This window comes from Anarrhichthys ocellatus, unplaced genomic scaffold, assembly GCF_004355925.1.
Source record: "Anarrhichthys ocellatus isolate YVR2014 unplaced genomic scaffold, GSC_Weel_1.0 scaffold25, whole genome shotgun sequence".
In the NCBI taxonomy this organism is placed as follows: domain Eukaryota; kingdom Metazoa; phylum Chordata; class Actinopteri; order Perciformes; family Anarhichadidae; genus Anarrhichthys; species Anarrhichthys ocellatus.
The window spans coordinates 1509881-1537415 of record NW_022280055.1 but is presented as its reverse complement, the minus strand read 5'-3'; the positions used below and the strand labels follow the sequence as shown (position 1 = coordinate 1537415).

Here is a 27535-nt window from a genome sequence, read left to right as displayed (position 1 = left end):
ATGTAGATGCGTGATTAGTTTGTTTTTACTGCATGTGTGTGTGTGTTCCACAGTCCTCTTCCTCTTCATTAATGTCAGTAATAGCAGGCTTGCCCCTCTGTTCTTACTGGATGCAATCACAAACATAGCTGATCAAAGCAACATAGCAGTAAACGGTGGTGTGAACATGTGCGTGTCGGTGTGCGTGTCTTCCAACGGTGATTTAAACTATATTAATAGTATAATAAAGAAGCTGTGATCTACTTATTAACTTGAAAACTGACATGTAGCATTTCTATATTTTTTTAATGAGAGCTAATATAAACATTCTACTTTCTTTTTCATTATATATGATATTTGTGTTGATTGTATACAGTTTGATGTAGTGTAATGGGTTGCGCTTCTTCTTAGTTCATATTCTGCTTATTATTCATGTCCGTCTACTAAGACCGTAGCAACATCTCCTCTCGTTCACAACTCTGTTTCTCCCTTCCAGAGCCGCTGCCCTCAGCCCTTAATGACATTCCCTGCAACCTCACCATCCCCGGCCTGCACACCCACTGTAGCCCTCATTCCTTCTAATCAGTCACTTAGTATGTACACCGATCCACAACATCACTCTCTTTCTCACATCACCTTATTCACCTCCTGGCCATAACGTTCCAGCCTTTGCCCTGCCTTCCTGCTTTGGATTTATTTTTCTGCACTCCTACCTGCTCCCTTTTTGGATGTGTTTGCCTTTTCTTACTGCTTATCTGTTTTGTGTACTTGCCTGTTACAAAATGCTGTAAAAAAGGAAAAAATACAGCCAATATTGCATTTGCAGCCATGTTGTTTTAGCAAGCCAAGCCAACCCAGCAATTAACCCAACGCCGTCACCTAAACTCTGTTCCTGTGCTGGAATGTAATTACATCTGTTCAAGTACTGCCCTTAAGTACAATTTTGTCATACTTGTACTTTATTTGAGTATTTCCAATTTATGCTACTTTAATCGTCTACTGAAATACATTTCAGAGGTAAATATTGTACTTTTTATTCCACTACATGTATTTGTTACTTATAACTACTAATTACTTTGTACATTAAAAAACACATGACTTGCTGATATGATATGATGCAGTACTATAGGCTGTTAATAATCTACCCAGTAGTATACAAGGAAATGTTAAATTGACTCCGCTGTAATCAATGGCAACATTTGAATGCTAATAAAAGCATTCATTAGTGATAAAAACAGAATAGCATAATATTCTATGATGCTTTGAAAGGAGCCATTCTGCATGATGAGCACTTTTACTTTTGATACTTTAAGTCTATTTTGCTGGACTTTTACTTAAGAAACATTTTGAATGCAGGACTGCTGCTAGATTCAACCTGACCCAGTTTAACCCAATTCATCCTGGATCAACCCAGCTCAACCCAAAACCTAGACCTAGCATAATGCAAATCATTGTACTCTACACACCCAATCAGAATCTTCCAACCTAACCAAACGCACTCCATCCTAACCTGAGATAACCCTAACCCACTGACACCATCCAAATCAACCCAAAACCAAACCCAACTCTACCAACGATCACAGTGGCAGTGCAACAACGTCTACAGCTACACGTGTTACCTCTCCATTCTCCAGAGGGTGAATCTTTGAATAAAAAGATGTGCAGATAACTTCGTCATCTCTGGTGTAGGATGGAGGTCCAGTCCGTGGATTAATGTCGAACCTTGTCAGGCACTCTGTGTCTGTGATTGCGTAGTACTGCCAGGGATCAAAGGTCACACCATCTATCGAACGCTCCAAGACCCAATTACCTGCGGACAAAAATATTAGTGAGGAATATAATGATGAAAAGCTTAAAACGTGTGATGTGGAGAAAAGATCAATAAGAAATGATGATGGGCATCCAAGATTCTGCTTGGGTCACCCTACTTAAAATACATAGAAAATTGACAGAACATTCAATTCCATTGAATTTCTCAAGCTTAAACTAAAACTGTGATATTACACCTAGATTGATTAAATGTGAAGTGAGGACAGTCCAGTTGATGGAAAAACTAAATAGGAAAATTACACAGCACTAAACAGAATACAAACTATATGCAACTATCAGGGTTTGCCAGTTGTCTTCTTTTGTATTTAAAAATTAACATTAGCTGACTGATAAAATCTGACCATCTTTATGCATTTTAATTTAAAAGTTAAGATTGTATTCTTATATCTTTTATATGTTTTTGACATTAAAAAACATCTTGTTTTACGTTGTCTTTGTAACACGATAACACGTTATAAATGAAGTGAATGAAGAAGAGCAAAGCACAGTAGCATTTACAGACACTAAGTTCTCAGGATCTTGATGTATTGGATGCTGGGGTTTAACATTTAAAGAAAAATCGGCACATAATGACCATTCAAGATTTTAAAGTAAAAATGCAATTTATTGGATATAATCTAAAGCTGTCAAATTACTATTTGTGGGAGGATCATGTAATCAAAAGGCTTTAATATCTGTATTGAACTATTCATAAGACAGATACTGAAAATAAGTCTCTAGCTGGCATTTTAATCACATAGTTGTTGTTATGTTAACACCTGAAGCAGTGTGCGCTGCTTAAATACAGACTATGAAGCAGAATGCTGACCTGGGCGAGGTGAGTTGGCTGCCTTCAGGATCATATAGGCGATCTGGAAAACCTGGAAAACACAGAGAGGATAGAATGAATGAAAAGCACGTCTACATGTAGTACACAGTTACAAGCGGGAAAAAACTTTCAATGATCACACTTTGTTTTTTTCATTTCAATGCTCAATTTATACCCATCATCATGGCAGACCTAACAATTGTTCAAGCTGTCACCTAAGTTTTATTGGACTGCTGACACAAAATCGAGTTCACATCAGTACGTTTCCTTTTTGACAACTTTCAGCAAAACAAATAATTGGACCGTTTAAAGGAATTAGCATGGTTTGAACTCCCTTTACAAACACAGATATTCACACAGATATTATAGCTGTTGTCTGAAATCACTCCCTTGTTTTCTCACTCTCCACTGTATATATAAAGGACGCTGTTGTTTTTTTCTATAGTGAGCAGTTACTTGAGATTTTGGACACCAACCAACCATTTTGGTTCATCGCTGACAGATGGAATGCCGCACAACTGCAGCACATTTCATTGTGGGATTGTATCAGAGAGCTTTTGTTATGTTACATTATGGGATTTTCTGATGGCAGTGTACATAGGCTGTACATACAGTAGAGGGCATTGAGGTTTTTTAATGTGCAGCTTATTAATATTCAAAATGAAAACTGATTGTCAATTAAAATCCAAATATCTGTGTTTAGACCGACTTTCCCTTCAGTTTGATCACCACCTAGACAGACAGACAGACAGACAAACATTGGATGTAGGTCAAATGCTGACTCCCTGTCTCTCTCCACCACCCTGTCTTTCACCCCATCCTTTCTCTCGGAGCATATCCCTTTTTCTTCTCGTGATGTGGGAAGCAAGTGTCACATTGCAGCAATTAGAATAGGGAGAAAGCTACTGTGTGTGTGTGTGTGTGTGTGTGTGTGTGTGTGTGAGAGAGAGAAAGTGTATTTCAGGGTAACCTTATAGCAGTCATTCAAACCCCCTACAAAGAGCCAATGTTACTTGTATTCCCACCGAGGTCAGATGGTGTGTCTTTATATGTGTGTGTGTGTGTGTGTGTTTGCGTGTGTGTGTGTGTGTGAGTGTAAAAGAGCTCTCAGCAGTATCTTGTAATATGGTGACAGCTTTGAGACAGCTCGGCAGCTCCAGTAGCTAAACATAGATGAACACAGCTAACTAATGCAATGTACCTGTGTGTGTGTGTGTGTGTGTGTGTGTGTGTGTGTGTGTGTGTGTGTTTGTGTGTAGGTCTGCAGTGTCACATTCTATGTTTTGATCAGATTTGGGATCAGACGGGAGATATCTTTTGCCTCTAAAGTGTGACACAGCGTCACCAAATGAACACACCAATAACTGTCCTGCAAGAACTCACAGGGCTCGTTAATGAATGTTTATCTTGCATCTGTGACATTTAATGTCTGGTAAGTTTATGATGAGTCCACATCCTGACATGTTATCAGCCTTTGGTATATCATTTAATTGGCAAGATTCACTTTTCAAACAGAGTTTTTTTTACTCATCTTTAATTTTTTTCTGCTGGTTTGGGAAATTTGAGCTTAAACTATAAACTCAAACTCGCAAGGTGTCTGCAAGTTTCATCAGGTTACATTTGAGACCTTGCTAATGCAGGTTAGAATGAAGCACATGAGATGTTATCTCACTGGTGAAAGAAGGCATACCTCACTAAATAAATGTCAAAAATGATGCCAATGTGATTTCGTATTAAATATTCATATTCTTTATTTCATAATCAATTTACAATTTTTGGTAATAGCCTGTATCAGAATTTCTCCTTTAGCCTTCAAGCCTCGAAGTGGCTGAGTCACACGTCTTTTATTGACAGTTGAGCTCGCAGGACCACGAAGACACAATCTCAATAAACTTATCTTACGAACTATAGCTTACAAATCACAGACAGCTTGTTGTTAGAAATGGTATTGTAGAATAAGGAATATTATTAGCCTGTGACACAATGCTGACATAACTACTTTATGCCAATAGAGAGTAAAATAAAAAAATGTGTTTGGCTATAAATATAAACATAGACGAAAAAATTCTCTCTTTTGAGTGGTTTAGTCTAAAAGGAGAGCACAAAGCTCATCTGCTTAAACCCTGTAAAGTCCAACTGAAGTCTTTTAAAGACTGTTGCACTGATAAATAATTACATGATTCCAAAATATATCACTGACTAATTTGATAAGTTCTATTTTGCACATTATAGACGTGTTGTTATTGCAGAGGAGTTGCGCAAATTATTCACAAGTCTATAAAGGCAACAAAACTGTGTTTATCTCCAGATATGACAAGCGTCCTCTATTTTTACATCTCACCAGTGAATTGAATACTCCAAACCAAACAAATGAATATTAATTTCCAAAGAGTTCTCAAGCATTTTATGTGAGTAATCTTACACATTTAACAGGAAATAGTCTATGATATGCCAGGGAATGACTTTATGCATATATTGGAGCGTAGCAGCCAAATGTGCACTTAAAATGTTTATTTTAATGCTCAATCAGTCCATTTAAGCCCCGTGTCCAGTATGGCTGGGTTGCCCACAATCAAATGGACTGTGAAGAATCCCATTTTGTCTGAGCGTGATTTGGAAACACAGTGACAGTGGTTTTACTGAACAGCTGGTGTTTACATGGCAACATGTTCAAATTTATCTGGCCAGATAAACTGGCATCAAAGCCCAATTCCAGTTAGTACTGCAGCTAATTAGAGCAGAGTTTGCACACAAAAAACACTAAAAGACAGATCAGAAACAAAGTGGAAAAAGATCAGAATGAGATGGGGAGATGGGATTTAGACCTAAACAAACATACTGACACACAGGTGGATATGCCGTCAGAGCAACAGACCCGGTTTGCAGTCTCGTTAAAATTGACTGTCACTTCAAGAGAAAATGTGTTAACATCTCACTGGACTAATAAAGTTGCCTGTGGCCCAGTTTTAAATAGTGCGAATCATCCAGCCTCCCCGACTGCCACGCTCAGCGCAGGCAACCAAGCAGGAGATATTCACTGGAGCCACACAGTCATCTCGTCGAAAGATCGCTCTGCTGAGCTGCCACTAAAAACAACTTAAGGAGATGCTGCAGTATTTTTGAATGACAGATCTGCAGGAAACACATTAGAATAAAGTTCAATTTTTAACCAAATTGCAGTTAAAAAACAGACAAATGATTGTGTTTTTCACATTTTCTAAAAGAGACAGTGGAGTGCAGCATATCTAGACAACAGCCTCTGGATAAATCTGAGAAATGTCCTGGTGTGAAACAGCCAATCGAGACCTATTCTCTTTAAGTCCGCCTCTCTGTCTGAACTGCCAAAAAACACAGTTACACACACAAGTAGAACAAATGCACACACAAACACGCTCGCTCACAGACTTGGTCGTAATTTAGCCTTAAGCTTTTTAAATAGGCTTTAGTCCGCACAAATCACCAGATGCTGCAATCTCTCCCACATTCTTGCTTTGGCCCGAGCTACTGTCAAACACAGACCAACAAAGTTTCATTGGGTACAGCAGATGTTTCATTTACCTTCTCTCTGTTATGAATAAAGATATTTTTTCTGGCGCTAAAAGCTCTGTCCATATATGTCTCATGTTCCTAATTATTATTTTAAAGTACAAAGTAAAGGAAGACTTTATCCAAGTTTAAGATGTGTTTCCTATGGTTTACAATGGGAAATGTTTAGCACACAAAATGTCTCATGTAAGATGTATACGCCATTTTCATCCAAGCATAAAAATATGCTATAAAGCTATAACTATGATAGGTAAAGGTTCACTGAATCCTCATAACGACTGATTTTGAGAACCGGGGGACTCCAGGCTCAAGCGTCTGCCTTATTAAGGTGTCCTTGAGCAGGACAATGACTCTAGACTGCGGTGAATTGGAATGTGATGAGAGTGGAGGTTTAAAGCTGCAATATTCAGTGATCTGGATATTCTAATAAATGTAAATTAATAGTATAGTACTGTCATAGGCCGGTTTATCGGTCTGTTTGTTCATGTCCAACCGTGTACCTGAAAATAGGATTTTTAATGATGTTTGCGTCATTTTGAGGCGCGTAAAACTGACTGTAATGTAGTTAATGTTGAAATGGGTGAGGCTAATTGTGACAAAGCAGTTACAGGAAGTCAGTCAATCGAACAAAAACAATGGAGGAAACTATCGAGAAGCAGAATTTCCCTGAACTGTGAACTCCAATTACTTTTCCCTCTATATTTATTCTCGTGGTCTCTTTAAAGAGCTGCTAATTATAAGGTCAGTATCGTCATTTTCTCAATGCCCCGTGTCGTCATGTGTTTAGAAAGTGTCCCAGTTCCATCTGGAAGGAATGGTGCAATATACCACATTATGAGCATTAATATAGCAGCAAACATGTATTTTGTGTATAAGATAGTGTAGTGTGTAGTGTTAAGGCTTCATATAATATATAAATATGTAATCTTTACATTTGTTATTTATTTTTTTCTCCTGAATGTGCAAAACAAACCGAACCGTGACCCCAAAAACTGAAATCCGTGGGCTTGAGGAAGCGTTGCACCACTCGCATGTTGCGGTATTTAAGAGCGGTTGGTAACGACAGCACTTTGACTGACAGCCTCTTTCAGGTCCCCAATCACTCTGCCAGGTTCTCCTCCCGCCCCCAGAGAGCAGAGCCGGCGCATGATTTGACCACGACGGACAAACTGTCCATCAATAAAACTGGCTGCTGCATTTCCATAATAACTGCAATTTAACCTCTGAAGCTGACAACAGATTGTCGCCACGACGAGGCAAGTTTAACCCCTCATGGTGAAGTAGTGTCAATAGATTAATGAGTAATTTACTAATTTACATGCAAACATACATTACAAGGCAACTCAATGCTTCAAACGTTGGTAACGCACAGCTGGGAAACTTTTGTTTGATATGGAATAACTGAAAGTATAACAACACAATAATTAGAAAAAAAAATGTACACCTGTTTAAACCTGTAAATGAAACCTTAAAAATAACCTGCAGAACGTCTCTGCAGAACACTTTTAATTGTCAAGGCAGATGCAAAATTACAATTGAAGAATTAATCTAAAAATAATAAAGAACATAGACAGACTTCAATTGTCTGTCTCTCTCTCGCTCTCTCTAACACACACGCGCACACACACACACACACACACTAGCACACATGGACCCTCAGCTCCCACTCTTTCTCATTATTTAGTCTTTCCATCCAGAGAGGCTCAACAATAACAACAGCGGAAATGAGGGTGGTGATGTCACAGGCGATAACACACACACACACACACAAACACACACACACACACACAAAAACAAACACGCAAGCCCACCGTTATTTTCTGAGTGAGATGACTGAGGTCGCAGGGGAAATTCAGCGCACTGGAGGGTAAAAAGCTTTCCGTTGGACTGATCGAGACTCACACATGTGTGTGTGTGTGTGTGTGTGTGTGTGTACACACACACAAAACACCCACTGAAGTATGCACGTGTTCACACAAACACACAGACATTAATGGCTACGGTCGATCACTGCAATTCAGGCGTGAGGTCGATCTACTGTTACTTTGATCAATACAAAATTGATTGAAGTAATATACAGAGAGTTACTTGATGAAAGGAAACAGACATTTGAGAATATATCTAGAATTTGTCGGAACAATTTTTTCATTATTTGCCTGAAAAATGAAAAAAAAAATGTCTGGCCCTGTGTGTTCACGTTGTGCTATGGTGCAACATCCAGATAAACCTCCATCACTTAATATATCTGGTATACTGAATGAGTTGTAACAGTAAACCATCTATTTTTCATGGGGGGAAACAGCAAATATGACAATTGGGGATGCCAAAGTCGATTAGTACGCCAGGTTGACGGCCACGCCGGGTGCAGAGGAACCTTCCCTCCACGCACACAGAGGACGCAGGGAGCATGAAGTCCACGGGCCCCTGGAAACATCGACCCCAGGGCCTTTCCAAGCCGACCAAGAGCCGGCCGCAGCGTACCGCCGCAGAGAGACAAAAAGGAACTAATAGTCCAATCTTCGTATTGAACAGCCAAATCGATACAAAGAAAACAATTCTGATTGGGTACGGCCCAAATGATAATAAATAAGGAGCGCTCAGCCAAATGAAAACTTTATCCATTTCTACCGTAGAGTAAGATGGACAGCGTTTTCACTTTTCACACATTGCTGAGAGCACGTCAAACATGGCCATCATACAAGAGGACTGTTAGAGCTGAGATGGCTCAGTAGGTGCTCATTGGGGAAAAAGCACGCTGGTATTAAAAAGCTTTTAAAGAACCTGCTCATGACAAATGGAACAAGAGCAGGATTTTTTTTTCAGACTCCGCATCCAGCTGTGAGCTTTATAATAATTTTTTTCCATTCCTTTTTCTGCACATATGCAAATTTGACTGTGGATAAGAGCAAGAATAGTGTGTGTGTGGAGGTGTGCGTACATGTCAGCCTCCTGCTCCACACACTAATATGAAGGTCAGAAGCGAGTGAGTGAGAGAGTGTGGGTGCGTAACCAGGCAGATGCATTCATCGGCCATTTCCCTCTGGTGACAGGTGTGAAACGTGTGTGTGTGTGCGTGTTTGTGAGTCCATTTAGGAGTGTACCGTATATATATTCTGCAGCCACACCACAGTGGTGAAAGGTGTGATTGATGGGCCTGAAGTCATTTACATGTCAAGATGGCGTTGCTCTACTTCCTGTCCAGAGATATAATTATATTCTACGTATGTGATGGTTGGCAAAAAAATATATAAAGCTCACCTCAGTTTTGCTTCTTTTGCATCTTCTATTGTTCTGTTCTCTCTCTCTCTCTCTCTCTCTCTCTCTCTCTTTCTCTCTCTCTCTCTCTCTCTCTTCTCTCTCTCTCTCTCTCTCTGCCTCTGAATTTAATTCAACGCAATATGAATAATAGGAGGCTGACCAGAAATATTCCAATAGTCAGTTGTTCCATTAGTATTTAAATCCCAAAGACAGGATTCAAAGCTTTGTTTTTATATTGTAATTTCTGGTCTTGTTTTGTTTAAACTTACACTGACAAAGAAACAGATTAAAGAAAGAGATGTTGATAGTCTCACAGTTGTTTCATTATGAGGCATACTTCAATTTTTCAAATGTTGTGCCATTTTAATTCTTTTAGGATGTGAGAGTTTGAAGATGATGCTATTTTGTAGTCGGTTGAGAAAAAACCTGATTTATTCTCATAATGTTCAAACAGAAGTGTGAGCTTGAGATCACAAAATTGTACTTTTATTGACAAAATTGTGAATGGCACATTCTGCTTGAGCGATATGCATTTACATGAGGTGTCAAAGTAGTTATTGAGTTCCTGCTAATGTGTGTTACCTCAGGCTTTTGTTTTAATTATGGCATTTTTGTTTGGAATATTGGACTTTTTATTCCAAAATGAATCTGTTTTAACTGTAAAAGCAATTTTTCAAAGGCTTGTCTTAATGAACCGAGGGCTTCTCGTGAACTAAAGTCTCTCACCCTCATTAGTTTTATTCTCAAGACATCCATATAATTATTCTCTGGCGCTGTAATCTGTTTAATCGCACTTCTAAACTAAACTAGATATCCTAAATCATCCCATGCCAGTACACAGCCCCTCAATCACCGATATTCCTGCCAAGCCTTCCAAATCAAAAATGAAAACCAATTATTTAAAGAGTGACACGCATGCTTATAAAATGATTGATAGCCAGGTTAGTTCAACCAATTTCAGCACTGCTGAAATAATAGTCGGTAGCTTAATTCTTTGGATGACAGAACAATGAAACATTGTTTAAATGATTAACTAATTGCTCTAATTACAATTGGATTGACAACATGCAGGCTGGTGTGTTTATGTAATCTAAGAGGACTGTGGTTATGGGAGCAACATCTTGACAGAGAAGCAACATGGTGGCAGGAAGTGTTAGGATTAACATATAGAAGCAAATAGGAGGATTTTGGAAAAAAATAAACACTTAATACGGTAAGAATTTACAGATAATTGTTATGAAGATTGAGGACAGTCCGTAAAAATCTACTTGGACAGCAGATCTAAAGGGTCAAACTGCTTTGATGCTGCAAGCATTTCACGCTCCTGAAACAAGAATGAAGCTTGTTTCAAGTTTTTAGCGTCAAATGAGGACTCAGCGACCAAAGCTGTTGTTTTATGTGCCTGTTTGGAGAGAGCTAAAAGGAATAAAAGTAATCATAATAAGAATACTGCTGTTGCATTCATTGGTTAAAACGACAAGCTGTTACAACTTTTGAATGTTTCTGTACTCAGCCAAAGATTGTTCATGACGTAAGGCAAGCTTTGCGCAGTAACACCACTGTACCAGTGTGAGTGGACTGAGTGTTTTTGTTGTCCCAACAACTCCAACAGAGCGATTCTATCTATCTTTCATATCATGTCAATGATTTGAAAGACAAGGGGTATCTAAAATACAAAAATATTGCCTTTTCCTCAAATATAGTGCACCATAGGAGCATCGATTGATGCATGTCAAATGAGGTGTTTTTGATGAGTTTGGGTATTTAAAAAGAAAGGCAGTATTGGGACCAATGTTGTGTGCATTTGATGGCCCAAACATATTTTGTCAACACTTAGTTCAATTGTTTGTAACTCAAAAAGGAATTACATTTATAATTTTAAGAAAAAAGAGACATCACCTCTTATTATATCTCAGAAGCTATAATAAGGCTGGTATTTATTTACACCTTTTAACCTTAAAACGTTTAAAAGCTTTTGAAAGAATTTTGGTTTTACTGTTTTGATTCTTTTGTTTTGTCACGTGTGTCTCTGTTACCTGTTTTAAGTCCAGAGTGATAGTCACATAGTGGTACTCCATTCCATTCTTGATAGAGGGACTTTGCCACCAACGGTTCGTCCCATCTGTGGCATATTCTATGGGGTGTTGTTCTGTACACACACACACACACACACACACACACACAGAAATAGAGAAAGATAGAAACAGGAAGAAAAATCATTTTAGTCTTGAATCCAGCATTAAGGGGAAAATGTTCCTCTCCACTGTTTTTTTTTATAAAATTCTAGCATTTTAACCATTCAAGGCCAGATATCAAAAGGACATTCTTCTACCTTGTCAAAGAAGAAAGAATAATAGATTTCCTTTCCATTTCAGATGATTATATTTCTCTTCTGAATAAAAAACAAAACAAATCTACTCCTGGCCCCTGTTACTATTCCACACAATAGCTTTGACGGAACAAGAAGAGAAGATATCATCACTTAGCAAAGGCCACTGTGCAGAACGTTTGTGGATACAGCGTGTATGGGATTGTGTTTGGTGTTTACATGTGTGTGAGAGCGTATTTTAAGTGAAGACGTGGTGTTTCAGGTTGACTTGCAGCTGCCAATCACCGGGATACTTATGTGTGACATTTCTGTTAAAAAACCATGGCAACTATTGATAGCAACATGAGAGCGCTACATAGCCTTTGATAAAAGACATTCCTCTGCTTTTTTTAAACAGCATTCTTCCTCTACCCTTATTCTTTAGTCCTATTTCTCTTTGCTTTGGCGGTCCTGAAGGGCAGAATGTTTTACACTCGGACAGAACCAAGCTAGCCAATTCACCTTGCGTCCATTATGCTAAGCTAGGCTAACTGTCTCTTGTGTCCAGAGCTTCGTCAGTCAGTCATTCAGCTGATCATTCAAAATAAATAAGTCTTGGGTTTTAGTATTATTGGAGACGGCAGTGTTTTGAAATCACCAGTTTTGTCTCAGTTCATCTCTTCATTTTCCATCTCAACCTTTCCAAGCTTTTCCTTCTCTCCTTCCTCATCCCCTTTTTGCAGCATTACATCCCGTCCTTCTTTTATTCCTCTCATCCTGGTTGACTAAAGCTAACTGGACTCATTAGCTGACTCATTGGCTGGTTAATGATGGACTGCTTCACTGAAAAACTGATTGGTTGGTTGTACGAGGTTAACTGAATCATAGATTGACTAAATAACCGACTGTCTAGCTGGCTGTTTGAATTATGATCGCAGGCTCATTTTGTATTGTCGTCTTGTCATGTTGAGATGAGTTCATTTGTCAATTATCTTTTTAGACAAAATGATTAGTTAACACCTGGCCATTCTGGCACTCATTAACTAATCTTGCATGATTCATTATTGTAATCAGCCTGCCCATAAAGCTTGTGTGTGTTCTTACCAAGTGGTTGTGTACTCTTTTGGTTGCAGATTCGACACTGAGGGTTTCTAATAGGCCGGCCTGGTACATGTTCCACCAGCTTACAGAACATCTCTGGACCCTGTGAACCACAGGTTGCATTAGCGGAGATGTCTGCCATGGACGCCAGGTTCAACACCGCCGGGAACAGTCCTGGAGAGAAGACGGAGGCGATTACATACAGAAACAGATGCTGAAACAAAAAACAGCTGCCTGTATTCGTACTGACGTCTGGCAGACATATAGATTGAGCGGAATATTAAAAGTCAGATATTCTGGGAAATGGCTGTGAGATTGAACGCAAACAACCATAATGTACAATCCCATTAAACCCATCGCACATCACAAAGATGTACGTATACAGTATATAAGCTTGACATGTGAATACACAAAGATATTGCAGCAAAGTTCTGCTTATTTGTGTAGTCAGATCATCCCTAATCACAGGTCCAAGTCCATTAAGAGTAGTTCAAAACAGGTCAGACTTTCTTCAAAGCAAAAAATGTGTTAAATTGCTAAAAAGCAGTATTAGGAACACCCAGCACACTGTGCTTTGCAGACAGGTTTTTGTATTTAAAATCATTAAAATGATGTCAGTTTCTCTGTGTCGTCTTGTTCCGAGTGAGCCAGTGAGCGCTTGTCACTGTTCTGAGGTTATGAGTAATTAGTGTGGAACATGAGGGGGAGGGCAGGTGTTTTATACCATCCACGTGTGTTCATTTTGGGTACAGTCTACTGCACTTGACATCTTTTGCCCCTCATAGACAGCGAGAACCATATTCACTTTATCTTTAGATAAAAGAAGCACACAACAGGTTTTGGCCAGCTTTCAACTGTGCAGACTTTGGGCAGCGTGTTGCTACTACATCAGAGGACTATTCATTTGCATTATGTTGCTCAAGCTATTTTTTTTTTCATTTCCTGTCCACGGATATTTTTCACTGCTGGAGCAGAATATAAACTTGGAGAGAGCATACATTATGGAAAACACTGCAAAGTACACAGATTTTTTATTATTTTCCAAGATATTGTTGGAAGCCATCAATAATATTTGCAAAGATTACTTTGTTTTCCTCCCCAGTGCCCTTATGGGTGGTCCATGAAAATGATATTCAACTCTTGGAGCCATATGATTACAACTGAGGGGAGTGTGCTGCAGTCACCTCTTCTCCTACCACCCTAAGAAAAATAACATGTGTACTGTAATCCCGGCAACATTTGCCGCAGTGCCAGAAATTGCTATTGTTGCTAACAATTATCTTGTTATTCGCTACTTATTTTCTCAATTAACGAATCATTGGTACAATGAAATGTCAGAAAACAGTGAACAATCACAATTTCTCAAAGCCCAAGTTGAAATTAAAAAAAGCTTGCTTTGTCCAAGCAATAGTCCAAAACCCAAAGATGTTCAGTTTACTATCATAGAAGACAAGTATCTATCTATGTTACAATGAAATAATATAACATGCACAGGTATAGTAATACACAATATTAATAATACATGAAGGCATGAAAATAATTTAGAAAAAGATCATTTTGTCATGTATCATATGCACGGATACCGATATTGGATATCAGGCCGATTCTGACTCAAATAGCTGGAGCCAATCTATTGAGTTCAGCTCTGTGTTTATATACTATACACATTGTACAGTATACTGGAAAGGCCAAATGCTGCCTTGCTCATAAAGAATGATCCCAGTCACTTCCACACAAAGAGACATAGAGCGTATTAATCAAACACTGGTATCGGGAGAGGGCTTGGATATCGGCCGATACCCAAAGCCCAGGAATCGGAACTGTGACTGAAAAAGTCGGATCGGTGCATCCCTACACATGCTACAAAATGTGTGACTCAAGTAGCTCCTGTACCATGAGACTGCACACGAGTGGGGGTATTTTTTTCCAGCAGACTCTTTTTTTGTTCCCATAACAAAAGCACATTAGTCTCAGTGAATGACAAACTTGTTGGACTTAAAGTACTGGAATGCTCAACATACTGTGCACATGGTTCACATTTCCTGTCTGGCAAACACACACAGAGACAAATACATGCACGTCCTGTATAATGACACGTCACACATCCCAGTCCTGCTTTAAGGTCAAAAGCTTTTACAGTTAAACAATAGTATACACTGATACACAAACATAAACACAGAGACGCAGAAATGTACAGCAACTGTACACAAAGCAGACAGACAGGAAGGGAAGATTAAAAATACAGAGAAGCACTTGTGAAAGTGTGGACGGTGTGTGTGTGTGTGTGTGTGTGTCCAGATGAGTCCAGCTGTTGGGCCAGATGTCAACACTGATGAACTGTGAAGAACATCTGAGACACCCAAAGTCTCTCTCACACATGTGTACACATTCTCACACGAGGACTCACAACATACAAGCTCAGTCAAACGCATGCCTTCCAAACCTCTCAGAAATAATATCTGAGAATCTAAAACCTCTGCGGGAGTCCAGATTTCCATAACAGTGTTTTCAGAACAGAAAAGTTCTCACTGTAAGAACAAAAATATTAGATATCCAGGTTGTGTTTGTCAAAAAATCTGCTTCGAGCATATTAAATAGCAGTAGACAAAAGTAAGTTATGGATCTGATCTCAAAAAGTAAATGTTAATAACACACGTGTCAAATTAAGATATTAAGAGGAGTGTTGCAGTTTATGTTGTTGTATGCAAGTTGCACCCATCAATTCATCCATCATAATGTCAATTATATGTCACCCACCATAAAGTATGGGGGCACACATAAATCACAATAATCTCAATGCATCTGTCTTAAAAAGAAGAACTCTGGGTAAAACTGTTCTGTTCATGTTGTATCAACAGCTTTTCAGTTATTAAGCCTCACTTTTTGGATAAGTCCAAATTTTAAGTCTGATAGTGGGCAAAGGGAAAAGCTCTAAAAGACAGTATCAGCATTCAAAGGCCCCATATCTACACTAATGCTTACTGGATCTATCCTCCGATGCAAATGTTTCCAACTACATGTTGCCATGTCATCAGGCCAAGACAGGAAATCCTGTAGCCAGACTTCAGTATAAAAATATGTATATATTATATTATATATTTATTTAAGGCGTTAATACAAGATCAAACACGTTGCCTTGATGAACATATTTTTCATGGTCCTTCTCCACACCGTTTTAAACTACTGCCGGATGCTTCTGCCAGAAAATCAAGCCAACATCCTGTGTATTCCTGGGTTTTGATCCACAACCTGGAAGAGTCTCCAACCAGATACAAATACGTGTGGGAGACTGTGCAATCTTTAATACTGTCATGTTACCTTAAGCTTCCCATCAGCTCTGTGTGTCTGATTCACAGGATCACGAGGGGGTTCAAAAGGGAACTTCATTCCAAGAGTCACCACATGTTTTGGTATGTGCCAGTTCCACCTCTTTCCACCTTGCTAAGAACTTGTTGGTGAAGCAGAAAAGTTGTCTTGTAAAGATATAGTGAAGAAATGTCTACCTGAGCAGAGAATGAAGTCACTTTCCCTCTGTGTGTGTTGTTATTCGAGCTTCTCCTTGCTTTGTTTGCATAGCCTGGCCGGTGGCGTGTGCGTGTGCGTGTGAGTGTGCCCCACTCGCAGCTCACAGCCACTGCTCCGCACTGCGCTCATACGGCGGTTACAGCTGATAACGCCATCCTGTCAGGGAAGCGTAGCACCCGCCCTCCAGGTTCAGCCCTCAGGTAAACACTGTTGCCATTGTTAGAGTTGTTGGCACTGTTGGTGTTGTTGGCACTGTTAGTGTTGTTGGCACTGTTAGCTCTGTTGGCACTGTTAGCTGCGAGCCACTGGCTCAGCCATCGCCATGTTGAGAGCCGTGGATGAATGTTCTCAATTTTGTATTGCGCACCTTTAAACTAAATTTAATAATATTCCTAAACACATTTTGAAACATTATTATATACATTCTGCATATTATAGAAAACATCTTTTGAAAGCGTTTAAGCCCTGCTTTCACTAAATAATGCAGGAAGCAGCAACAAAGAACGACACGAGCATTTCTTTTTAGATTTGTATGGGTCCTCACCGTCTGTGTTGGCTGTCAGAGCAACTTTTACTAAAGATCTAAATTATTTCTTGGGAGAATCTGATCATGTGTACGACTGAGACTTTGGCTACCGATAACACTTTTTTCTCTCTTGCCTTTTATGTTGAACAATGAGGAGAGATACCAACAAAGAAATGGAGAGGGCTGGCTTAAGACGGGGTTCAGTTTTCAGATTCACTGAATGACAAAGGACACAATGACTGTCTGCCTTCGGCTCTATGGCTGCAACACACACACACACACACACACACACACATACACACACACATCTACTCAGGTTCATCACCTTCCATTCTTTCGTCTCTGCTCTGATAACCATGGTAACCTGTCTGTCTGTGTGTCTGTCTGTCGGCCTCTCTGTCTCTACGCTCTGTTAACCAGAGGTCTCAGGGGATTTACTGCCATACAGACTTTAAATTATAATACTGTCAAAATGTATAAGTACACCAGGTGAAAGCCGGGCAATGTCATTGCCAAAGAAGTTCCAGCGCTCCAACACTGATTACAAGGCAACATCCCCGGTGAAGGCGGGCTGTACATTTAATTACAATGTATAACACTAAATATCTTCTGAAAACAGTCGCACCCGATATATATCGACACGCTGAATTTAAACTGTATAATTAACACATGTCAATACAAAGATCTGTGAGGGGAAGAAAATGCAAAATCAGATTTTTGTCAACATCAGCCAAACCTAGCTTGGATTTTTGCGTGTTCAAGTGAGCAGAAAACAAACAAACGTGGTTATGTATCCAAAAAGTGAACGTCGCACACTCTGCACTTCTTAAATCGCAGGTTACGCATCTATTCGAGGACGCTACTTATCTATGTGGTAAGAAGGACACTGAGATATCAATATGGGAGTTAAATCCAGACTTAAGGAGAAAATGTCCAGACATGACTGGATTTTCACAAGATTGTGGAAGACAGCAAATTCCTTTTATTGTATAAAGGCTTCTTATTACATTAGAATAAAACTTTATTTGCTTTTTTCTGTCATGCTACACGATGACTCTGCACTGCTCGTCCGGCTGTGCGTGTGTGTGTGTGTGTGTGATGGATGTGTTATTGTTGAGTTTTGAGGCTCGATGTATGCTTGATGGAATAAGAAGAAGGTTGAAAAAGACAGGATCATCTCTCTCCCTCCCTCCATCCTGAGTAGTTGGGGGACTGAGAGAGATATGGATGCAGAAAAAAGATAGAAAGATTGATGGAGATGGATGGAGGGATTCCCAGAGAAAGATAGAGTGTTGTTTAAAAGGGTCAGGGCCAGCAGGGGAATGAGGGATGAGACTGCGATAATCCTGTATACTCACACACACGCGCATTTAAACAAAAACACACGCCCACGGAGCCTTTACCGGCCGATATCTACATACAGAAAGAAGTGTGTGTGCGCATAAAAAATGAAAATGCCAAATAGTGAGACACATTTGGCATTCCCCCTCCTGTCAAAAACATGCAAAAATATACATTCACAAATGTGTTGGATGATTAATCTACCCTGCAGATACATCAATGAATAAGTACAATACACATGCACACCCCACACTCAAATTCTCACACTCATGTATTCCCGGACCAATACATCACTTTTGATAGAGCCTGATTCAGACCAAGAAACAATACAAACACTAATCAGTCCTGGACTCGTCCTCAGCTTTGTGATGATCTCTCCAAGAAAACTAATCTGCTTTGTTAGCTCAGATGTGCTCTCAACACCTGCAATATGATTTATCTTCTACCTTTGAGTTTTTAAAACAAGACAATCCAGGTAATGGGATCCAAACGCTTTAACAAGGACAGAAGAATTCGACGCATCTCCCAACGCATTAATTATGTTGTTATCCTGAAATATCCAATTTCTAATGATAATGAAAGAACAACATTATTTTCTTCGGACCGCAGAGCTTGCTAACGGATTCTCCTTCAGGCATCAGATCATTGTTGTCCACATACACATATATTATCTTGTTATCTTCATATATATATTTGTTATCTTGTTACAATTTGTTTTTTAAATAATGTTTTTCTCAAGACAAAAACTTAATTTGATAACTGATGGAAACCTGAGTCACAACTCAACTACAGTAAAAATACATTTCTGGCTGAGGATAATAATTACCTTGAGATATAGCGATAACAAAGAGATAACACTGCACAGAGAGCTAATGAGTAGAAATACACTTCTATTATCGGCACCTCATCTGGAACATTGTGTCAACTCTTTCTCTAAATAATGATGTTTTTTTTTAAATAAATTAACAAATAGAAAAGGTGTACTTTTAATCACTAAAATAGAGTGTGAATAAAGCCAAAGCCAGATTTATTTAGAGATACACGGCTGAAATGACAGAAATGATTTCTGGGCTAGATTAAGAGTCAACAGCCATGCAAGCAGCTCTGTAAGGCTGTAGCTAAAACAGTGGCGCTTTGAGCTAAATGCTAGCATCAGCATGCTAACATGTTCACAATGACAAAGCGGGTATAATGTTTACTATGTTAGTTAGCATGCTAATTAGCACTAAACACAACGTACAGCTGATTTTGGTGGAATGTCATAACAAATTAAAATGTTTATGCTATGATGGCGGTGGAAAATTAAGGGATTCATTATTAAGGGTAGTTCTTACAATTTATCTGAAGGAAAACATGAATGTATGCACACATTTTCATGTTATTCAATTCAATAGTTGTTGCAATGTTTCCCTCAAAACCACAAATGTTAAACTCAGGGTGGTACTACTAAAAGTTAGGGAATCACCAGAGCCAGTAGGGTACATCCTCTGGGAACAATGAATGTCTGTACTTAAGTTTGTGGCAATTCATCCAATAGTTATATAACTATGTAAACATATATATATATTGGCTGCTCTTCTGTCAACCTCCAGGGGTTTTCAGGGAAAGCTGAAATAAAAACTAAGTCAACATCCTGCTCTCGCAAAGACTTCCTACCCCAGGAGTGTGTGTGTGTGTGTGTGTGTGTGTGTGAGAGAGATCCTATCAGCAATGAAGCTCCAAAGGAAAAGGCAAGCAGACCCTGCCTTTTAAGACAGCAATGGATGGCTTATTAAACAAAGAAAATAAAGGCAGGAAGTGCTTGTAAAAGACAAGGAAAGAGAGTGTGGGCTGATCAGAAGAGTCAGGACACCAACCCATCTCACTTTCCTCGTCTCTCTCTTTCAATTAAATTTCAATTCATGGATTTACACCCACACGACAAGATCTCCCTTCTCTCCCAATACAGCCCCACAAAGAAGACCACCCCAACCATACTGAGGACAGCAAAGTCGTTTGTTATCATATCAGAATGTACATTACATTAAAGTCATGAACACAACTGTAATTGGTACTTTCAATGTAAGAACTCCCATTCTACCAATTACATTTTTCATATGACTGTGATGTTTATTGTACTTCATCATGCCCATGTGCATTTGCGCATCAAGCTTCTGCTCATAATTGCAATTTCAGGAAAATAGAGACCCAAATATTTTCCTTTTCCAGATGGCCACACACTCATCAAAGAAAAGAAGAGGGAGAGATGTGTTGGGTTTACTGTGTGTGTGTGTGTGTGTGTGTGTGTGCAGAGTTGATCTTTGCAAATACTGTCCTCTTCCAGACGGTCATAAACTCAGACTAAACAGGAAAACCACAAAGTTAAAGACAGTTAATCTCCTACTTAAACGCACTCATACACACATACACACCGGCAATGACCTGGCCACGTCTGCTGGAGGCTACGGTGATCACTGGGCTCCAGAACGGGGAGTGTCTAAGTCTAAACTGTCTCCCAAGAGGCCCGCTGGTTCTCTCCGCACTCAAATTAAATTTTCAGACTATAATGTAGGCTAAAAAACAACATATATTCTTCTACAGTGCAGAAACTTGGGAGTGCGTTGGCAATATAATATTGCCTTTATATTCTCCAGTAAATAGTATTTCACAATCAAACCCTTCATTTGACAACTGTCTGTTTGTAAAGTCCCTCTCCCCTACTGTCAAGCTTTGAATTCTAGCTAGTTAACCAATATAACAGTGGCAGAACTGCCATAAAAACTTCAAAGTCATTCTGAAACAATGGGATACATGAGCAATGTCAATTTTCAGCTTAACAACTGTTGCTGGCGTATCTTACAGATGTAGCTACAGCTTGCCGATTAACTGTAATTCTGTGAGTTGGTTAGAAACTTGGCTGAAATAATGACATTTCCAACTGGTTATTTTGAAAATGAGAACCCTGGAACAATTGTGAAACTGCAAAATCTGTATTAGATAAATCAAAACAAAATGAAGGACAGCGATTACAAATATAGAAAGATGAGATACCATAAACCAGAACTTCAAGCTAATACGACTTCATTCTCCAAATTCGTATGGAGTATTGCTCTTGTATAGGTCCCCATGCACACATATCTGGCACAGGCCTGCCATGCCTAGTTACTGCTGCTACGCTATGACTGGACCATCACTGTTCGAGGGAGGGGTTTAGCGAAGGGTCAGTTTAAAATCCAAACAGTTTTATTTCAGTTACCTATTTGTGAAAAAATAAGCATTGAAATGGAATTTTAACCTCTAACATTCACGATAGTGTTTAACGTCCCAGCCGACACACACACACACACACACACACACATAGAGTACAGAGGGTAAATGTTTGTGCGCAATAACTCCTGGATAAGTGGTAAAGGTGATTTAGCTGAGCTCAGACCAGCCAGCAGTAAATCCATCATGCAATGGACTAACTGCGCTCTCTCGCACACACTCACACACACACACACACACACACACACGCAGTCCATACCTGATGAGGCAGTGATGAGGACTTTGTTAAATCATCCACAAGCACCTCAGAGACACAGTTGTGAGCGTGTGTGGTTGTGTATGATTTAAGTAGGAACTCATCGGTGCTAGCCTTGGTTACTGCTTACGGTACAGCCCGCAGCCAAGGCCAGCACACACACACACACACACACACACACACACACTCACATGCCCTGTCTCGGGGATATGTTGGTGTTGGTAATGAAAACATGCCAGTCAGTAGATTTACAGGAGAGAGCAACTTGACCTCTGGTCCCGGAGAGATTCATCACTGGTCGAGGATCTAATCTTCTCAAAGCTACAACTCTGCTCCCAACCCCAAAACAATATAGAACTGAACTGAATAGAAGGAACAGAAGGATAAAAGTGATTTTCTTGGGAAAATCATGTTCCCCTTTATCTTTAGCCCCGAATTTGTTCCTCCTCACACTGCTGACTGCTCTTGATATATGTGTCAAACGTTCTCTGGAGATAAAGTCAGGGTTCAGAGACTGTATGTTATGTTCAAGTAAAGCCAAACAACTGAAACAACTTGACCTCACAGAAGTTGAAGCTTTTGTTTGTGAGAACACCTACAAATACTCTACACAGCAGTGGTCAGAAAAGTGGCATTTACAGGAATTACTGTACAACTACGCAGTGGTAATTCACTTTAATGAACATGATTTGAAGACAGTTTACAGTTTTGGCACGGGAAAAAATTGGACTTCCAGATGGGGTAGGTAGAAGAGAGAGTCGGCGAAAAGAGCCTCATGCCTGTTGCGAGTATTTTCTCTCCAAACTCCAAGGAAATGTGGGACTCGCATGTTAAAAAAGGATAAAATGATATTTGGCTCAATTGTATATGTATTATGAATAGTTCAGTTTAACATAGGTTGTTTAGCATGTATGCACAAAGCTTTTAATCAAAATGTTGATCACCGTGTAATGAAAGGAAAAAAACGGACAATTACAAATGATTGATCGTGCTCGAGGTTGTAAACATCCATAAAACACGACGTGTCTATTTCACTGTGTTTGACAATCATGATTAACTGCTCTTTGAAAATATTCAATATGTAAAGTCGTGTTCATGTCAGACTTTTACAAGCAAATTCCCTTTTTATTTGTACAAATGCTTATTAGGGATGGGAACATTTGACTTAATCTGTAATCTAACAGAGTCCATGGCAGTAAACTGTAATCTCCATGTACCGTCAGGCTACATAAAGTCATTTTCTTCTAAAATCTTTAAATATGAAATTAAAAGACATTCACAATGACTTGATCGTGATGAATTTCCATTATAGCTATCAATCAAGCCTGATTTAACTTACCATGTAAGAAAGAACAGGCTCAATGTCGCTATGTTTCTTATTTATCCTAAATGAATGCAGGGGGACCTTATGAATTATGACTGTATTTAAAATAGTTTGATTGTTTTTCACCTTTTAGTGATGCAATGAAATACTTGTTTCATAACTAAATGTAAAGTGATTCCAGTATGTTTTAGCGCCATTTTAAGAGTTCTAAGCATACTTTGAGATTGATATTTGGAGATTACTTTCACTAATGTTTTACACAGTTATCAATAAAACAACTTTTTGAGTTGATGCTGTCAGTAGAATGCGTTGATATCAAATAGAAAGCTCATTACGTTTATATAAAAGTACATTGATTGTGTTGGGAATTGATGTAAATGTGAGAGGATACATTGGTGGATAGTGTGACTAGAGGCCACGCTACGTGTGTAGGGTTTGTGTGTTTGTGCAAATGTAATTTAGACATGTGTTAATGTATTTGTATAATGGGAGTGTGCAGGCCCTCCTTTCTTCGAGTTTGTTCTGTATTTGTATCTCGGCCGGTAGGGTCACAAGGGATTGTGGGTAATTGGAAATCCAGATGGACGTGCATGAGCTTCCAGGAAGAAACGGTTACCAAGGAGATTGAAACAGGACACACAGGCCACAGCGTTAATGTGGCTCGTCTCCGCCTGTGCACCTTTCTTATTCTCCTACTTTTCCTATTCTCTTCTCATTTCCCTGATGGTTCCTCGTGTCGGGGCCTTCCACCTCTCCGCCCCACTTCTCTCCATTCACTTGATTTATGAATGAGAGACAGGAAACAATGTACTATTGGCCGAAGAGTTGAGTGGGCGGGTCCATGGGGGCCAATCAACAAAGTATGTACAAAAGGAACAGCCAGTTATCGTGAGTAATATTCGCCGTACACGCACACACAGAATTAATGTCGGTTGTTTTCCCTGGGGGAAGACTTCTTCACAGTACTGAAGAGAGCTAGCCATCACAGGGGAAGATGGAAGCCGGACTTGCTGCCATAACTCTTGCTGTTCGTTACTTAGCATAGACGTAGTTGGCAGTGCTGCTGAGATCTTAAGATTAGTTCTAACCGTTTTACAGTCTGTTGACAGAAAGTCACAGCCAACAATTCGAAAGTCGACATGGATAACATCATTACAGGCCAAGAAAAACACAAAGCAGGTGTTTAGACCTGGTTGGCTTACAGGATTTGTACATGAATTTACTGAGAGAAAGACTGTGACCCAATGGGACTCAGAGTATTATACATTTGTGAAATAGATATTTAATCAACTTTTACAGGTATGATTTCCACACATTAAAATGTGCAATGCCATTTGTAAGACACAACTGACCATTCAAACGTCAAAGCGTCTCTTAATATGTTACTGCTTTATCAATAATTGCATTCTATTTGTTAAATGAATCAAAAAGGTGTTTTTCTATTTTCAATCCAAACTTCAATTCCGTTACCAATGCTCCCATGAAAGGGAAACTGGAATCATCTCTCTGCTTGGTACACATAACTGTCTTATAACAGATGAAACCATATCGATTCCCAATAAGCAGATTACCAACTGCACTGCCCTCTCGTGGGAGGTCAGAGGTCACGGTCAGCTAATACAGTCTAGTGATGGCAAAGGATCATACAGAAAGTTTGAATGTTATCTGGTTTGCTTTTGAATCGCCATTTCGACATTTTAAATGCATGCAAGAGAAGCACAGGTGGAACTAATAACATGAATGATGGCTGCCCTTCAGCAAGTATTGCAATGCAGCAATAAAATGCCTGCAGGGAAAAAAGGGTCTATGGTGGGGGGGGGCAGCTATAGAAAGAGCTTCTTTACAAAGCAGCGGCTACCTTGCAACCAGTTCATACACACTGTATTTAACAAAACATATATTTACCCATCTTAAAAAACACACACACTTGACATCATACCCATGCACCGTGGACAGGAAAGGGAATAAGACTGTGAATGAAATGGCTGAAATAGAGATGAGCTCACCTGGAATTAGGGGGGGGGTGCTCACACGCGCAGCATTAAATGATGGCTATGGATTTTGACAGAGCTGATCTACAGGTTGCTGACTCGTCGTTTTTGACCAGCACTGATGACTACACGGCTCCTATTAGCTGCCCCGAGGCTACCGCTAACTGCTCTGGCAAGAGGAAAATGTTCAGGTTAGATTGAGCGGTGCTGAAATGTGTCTTTGACAAAATAGAATCCATTACAGTGTGTGCGTGTGCGTGTGTGTGTGGGCCTGTCTACACTGCTTTATAAAATATGTTATGCTTGATGATATTAGGGATCATCTTATAGCATTCAGCTTTTTTCATTGGGAAACAAATTGAGATACTCTTGCCTGTTTTAGTGAGTGTGTTCACGTGAAAGATAAGGACATTGAAAAAACAGGAGATAAAACTATGTGACAGCGATAAGGAGAAGCAGTTGGCAAAGAGGGCAAAAGTGTGGATGAGTGAACACAGCACTGCATTGACTACAATGCTCATTCACTTTTTTTTATCTCACTGAAGTTCAAATGTGTGGGTTCACTATCCGTTACACCAATGCTCAGTCAGTGTGGGTGTGTGTGTGTGTGCGCGTGTGTGTGTGTGTGCATGCGTTTGTAAAGAGGTCGAGAGAGCTGTGTGTGTTGGAGTATATAGCATTCATTACAGTGGCGCTACAGACAAACTGCTCCCTGGATAGACATTGATTTTCACCCAATGGATCTCACTGTTAGCAAACCTAATAGTCTGGTAGGTAATGGGTACATGTTATGAATGAGCCCCTATGGGCAGGAGAGGGGAGGAGAGCAAAGGAAAGGATGAAGGTAGAGAAAACAGAGAAGAAAGTGAAAAAATAGAGGATAGCATGTGAATAAACAAAGGAGTGAGATGAGATTTTTTTTTTTTGAAAGGAGAGGAAGACATGTAAAAGAGAGGAGCGAAACAAAAATACCAGAGGCGATAAAGCTGCAAGTATTAGTCGATTAATCGATCAAAAAATTCAGATAATTAAATCATTTTTTCTTTTTTAAATACATGATAGTAGACTGAATATCATTGGGCTTTGGACTGTTGGTCAGAGAAAGCAAGACCTGTATTATTGGCTCATTTCAGACATTTATTAGACAACGTTTAATCAAGAAAATAATGAATTGATCATGACAGATTGTTAGGGGAAGGATTAAAGAGGGATGATGGAAATAAGAAAACAGAGAGAAATGAAAAAGAGAAGGTGGGGAGGTACTTGAGAAGGAAGGAGAAGACGCAGAAGATTAAAAGATATCGGAGGAGAAAACAAGGAGAGGAGAAAGCGAATAGATCAGTGTGAGTTGAGAGGGGGGCTGCTATTTACCATTACTGCTAATAGGTTTCAAAAGGAAGCGAGTCGTTAGCTAAATGGATAGGCCCTAAATGACACATTACCATGTTAAAGGCTGATTCCACTCATTATTGGAGCTCTGACTCCTCCATGCATCACCAGCAAGGGCTGTGAGCTGACCAGTAGTACACAGACCTGCTGCCTCAGCAAATACACACACACACAGACACACACACACCGGCAGAGAAGGACGAGGGAAAACGGTCATGAGAATAAATCTCATGGCCGGTGCTCTGCTCGTTCTGGATCACTATGTAAATCAGATCAGAAAGCATAGCACACCTGGGTTTTCCATTAGGAAAAAGAAGTCATCAGTTTTTGTTTTTGCGTCGCATCATGAAACATTTTCCCATCATGGAAGGCAAACGTCAACTGGGAACTGGATAGGTGTCCAATAGCATTACAATAAAGCACAGATGTGGTAGAATAGATTACATTAGAATAGAGCGAAAAACCCCACACCAACACAGAGAGAGGAAGTAACTGTGTTAAATGGGTTTGCAAGTAATTCATCAACAGCAGACACATTTTAGTCACGGTTGTAACTCAGACCCTAGAAGCAGTCGGTCCATATCTAACATCATGCATCAGGCTGTACCTAAGTACATGTCACAGTATATATATATATATATATATATATATATATATATTTTAGTTATCGAGTGTGCATGAGCTTTGGAGAGTGATTAAAGGAGCCCTTTTGTTGGTCAAGGATTTCCAGCAGTTAAGCGGTGATTAAGTGCTGTAATCTTATTTTTGTATCCCCTTTCCCCTAATTGACCTACTTGCATGTCATTTGATACCTTTCTACATTTCCCCGGATGCTTATAGAGTGTCGCCCTGTTTCATTCAGCTGCTGGTTATGCACCAGCCTGCCAATAATTTTATGTAGGCCACCTGGAAATTAGCTCCACCACGGTTCCACAATAACCTCAAAAGTTTGTTCGATGTGATCTCCAGACTGACTGTGTTTAACACGGGCTTATGATTAGGGTGGAACCCAATTTTGGTATTGGTATTTTTAGTTTTTTTCAAGTGTCCGTTGTCAATGGGTTTGAGAGCAAGAGAGACAGAGAGAGAGAGAGAGAGAGAGAGAGA

General features: G+C 39.6%; 1 protein-coding gene across 1 annotated transcript in view; it reads right to left on the bottom strand.

Moving 5' to 3' along the window:
* lama2 (laminin, alpha 2) overlaps positions 1 to 27535 on the bottom strand; it is a 147484-nt gene that overhangs the window by 107367 nt on the left and 12582 nt on the right. The window contains exons 2-5 of the mRNA XM_031861416.1: positions 12834 to 13004; positions 11458 to 11570; positions 2618 to 2669; positions 1599 to 1789 (exon numbers count right to left, since the gene is read on the bottom strand). Of these exons, the coding sequence (XP_031717276.1) occupies positions 1599 to 1789; positions 2618 to 2669; positions 11458 to 11570; positions 12834 to 13004 (527 nt within the window). The remainder of the gene's footprint in view (positions 1 to 1598; positions 1790 to 2617; positions 2670 to 11457; positions 11571 to 12833; positions 13005 to 27535) is intronic.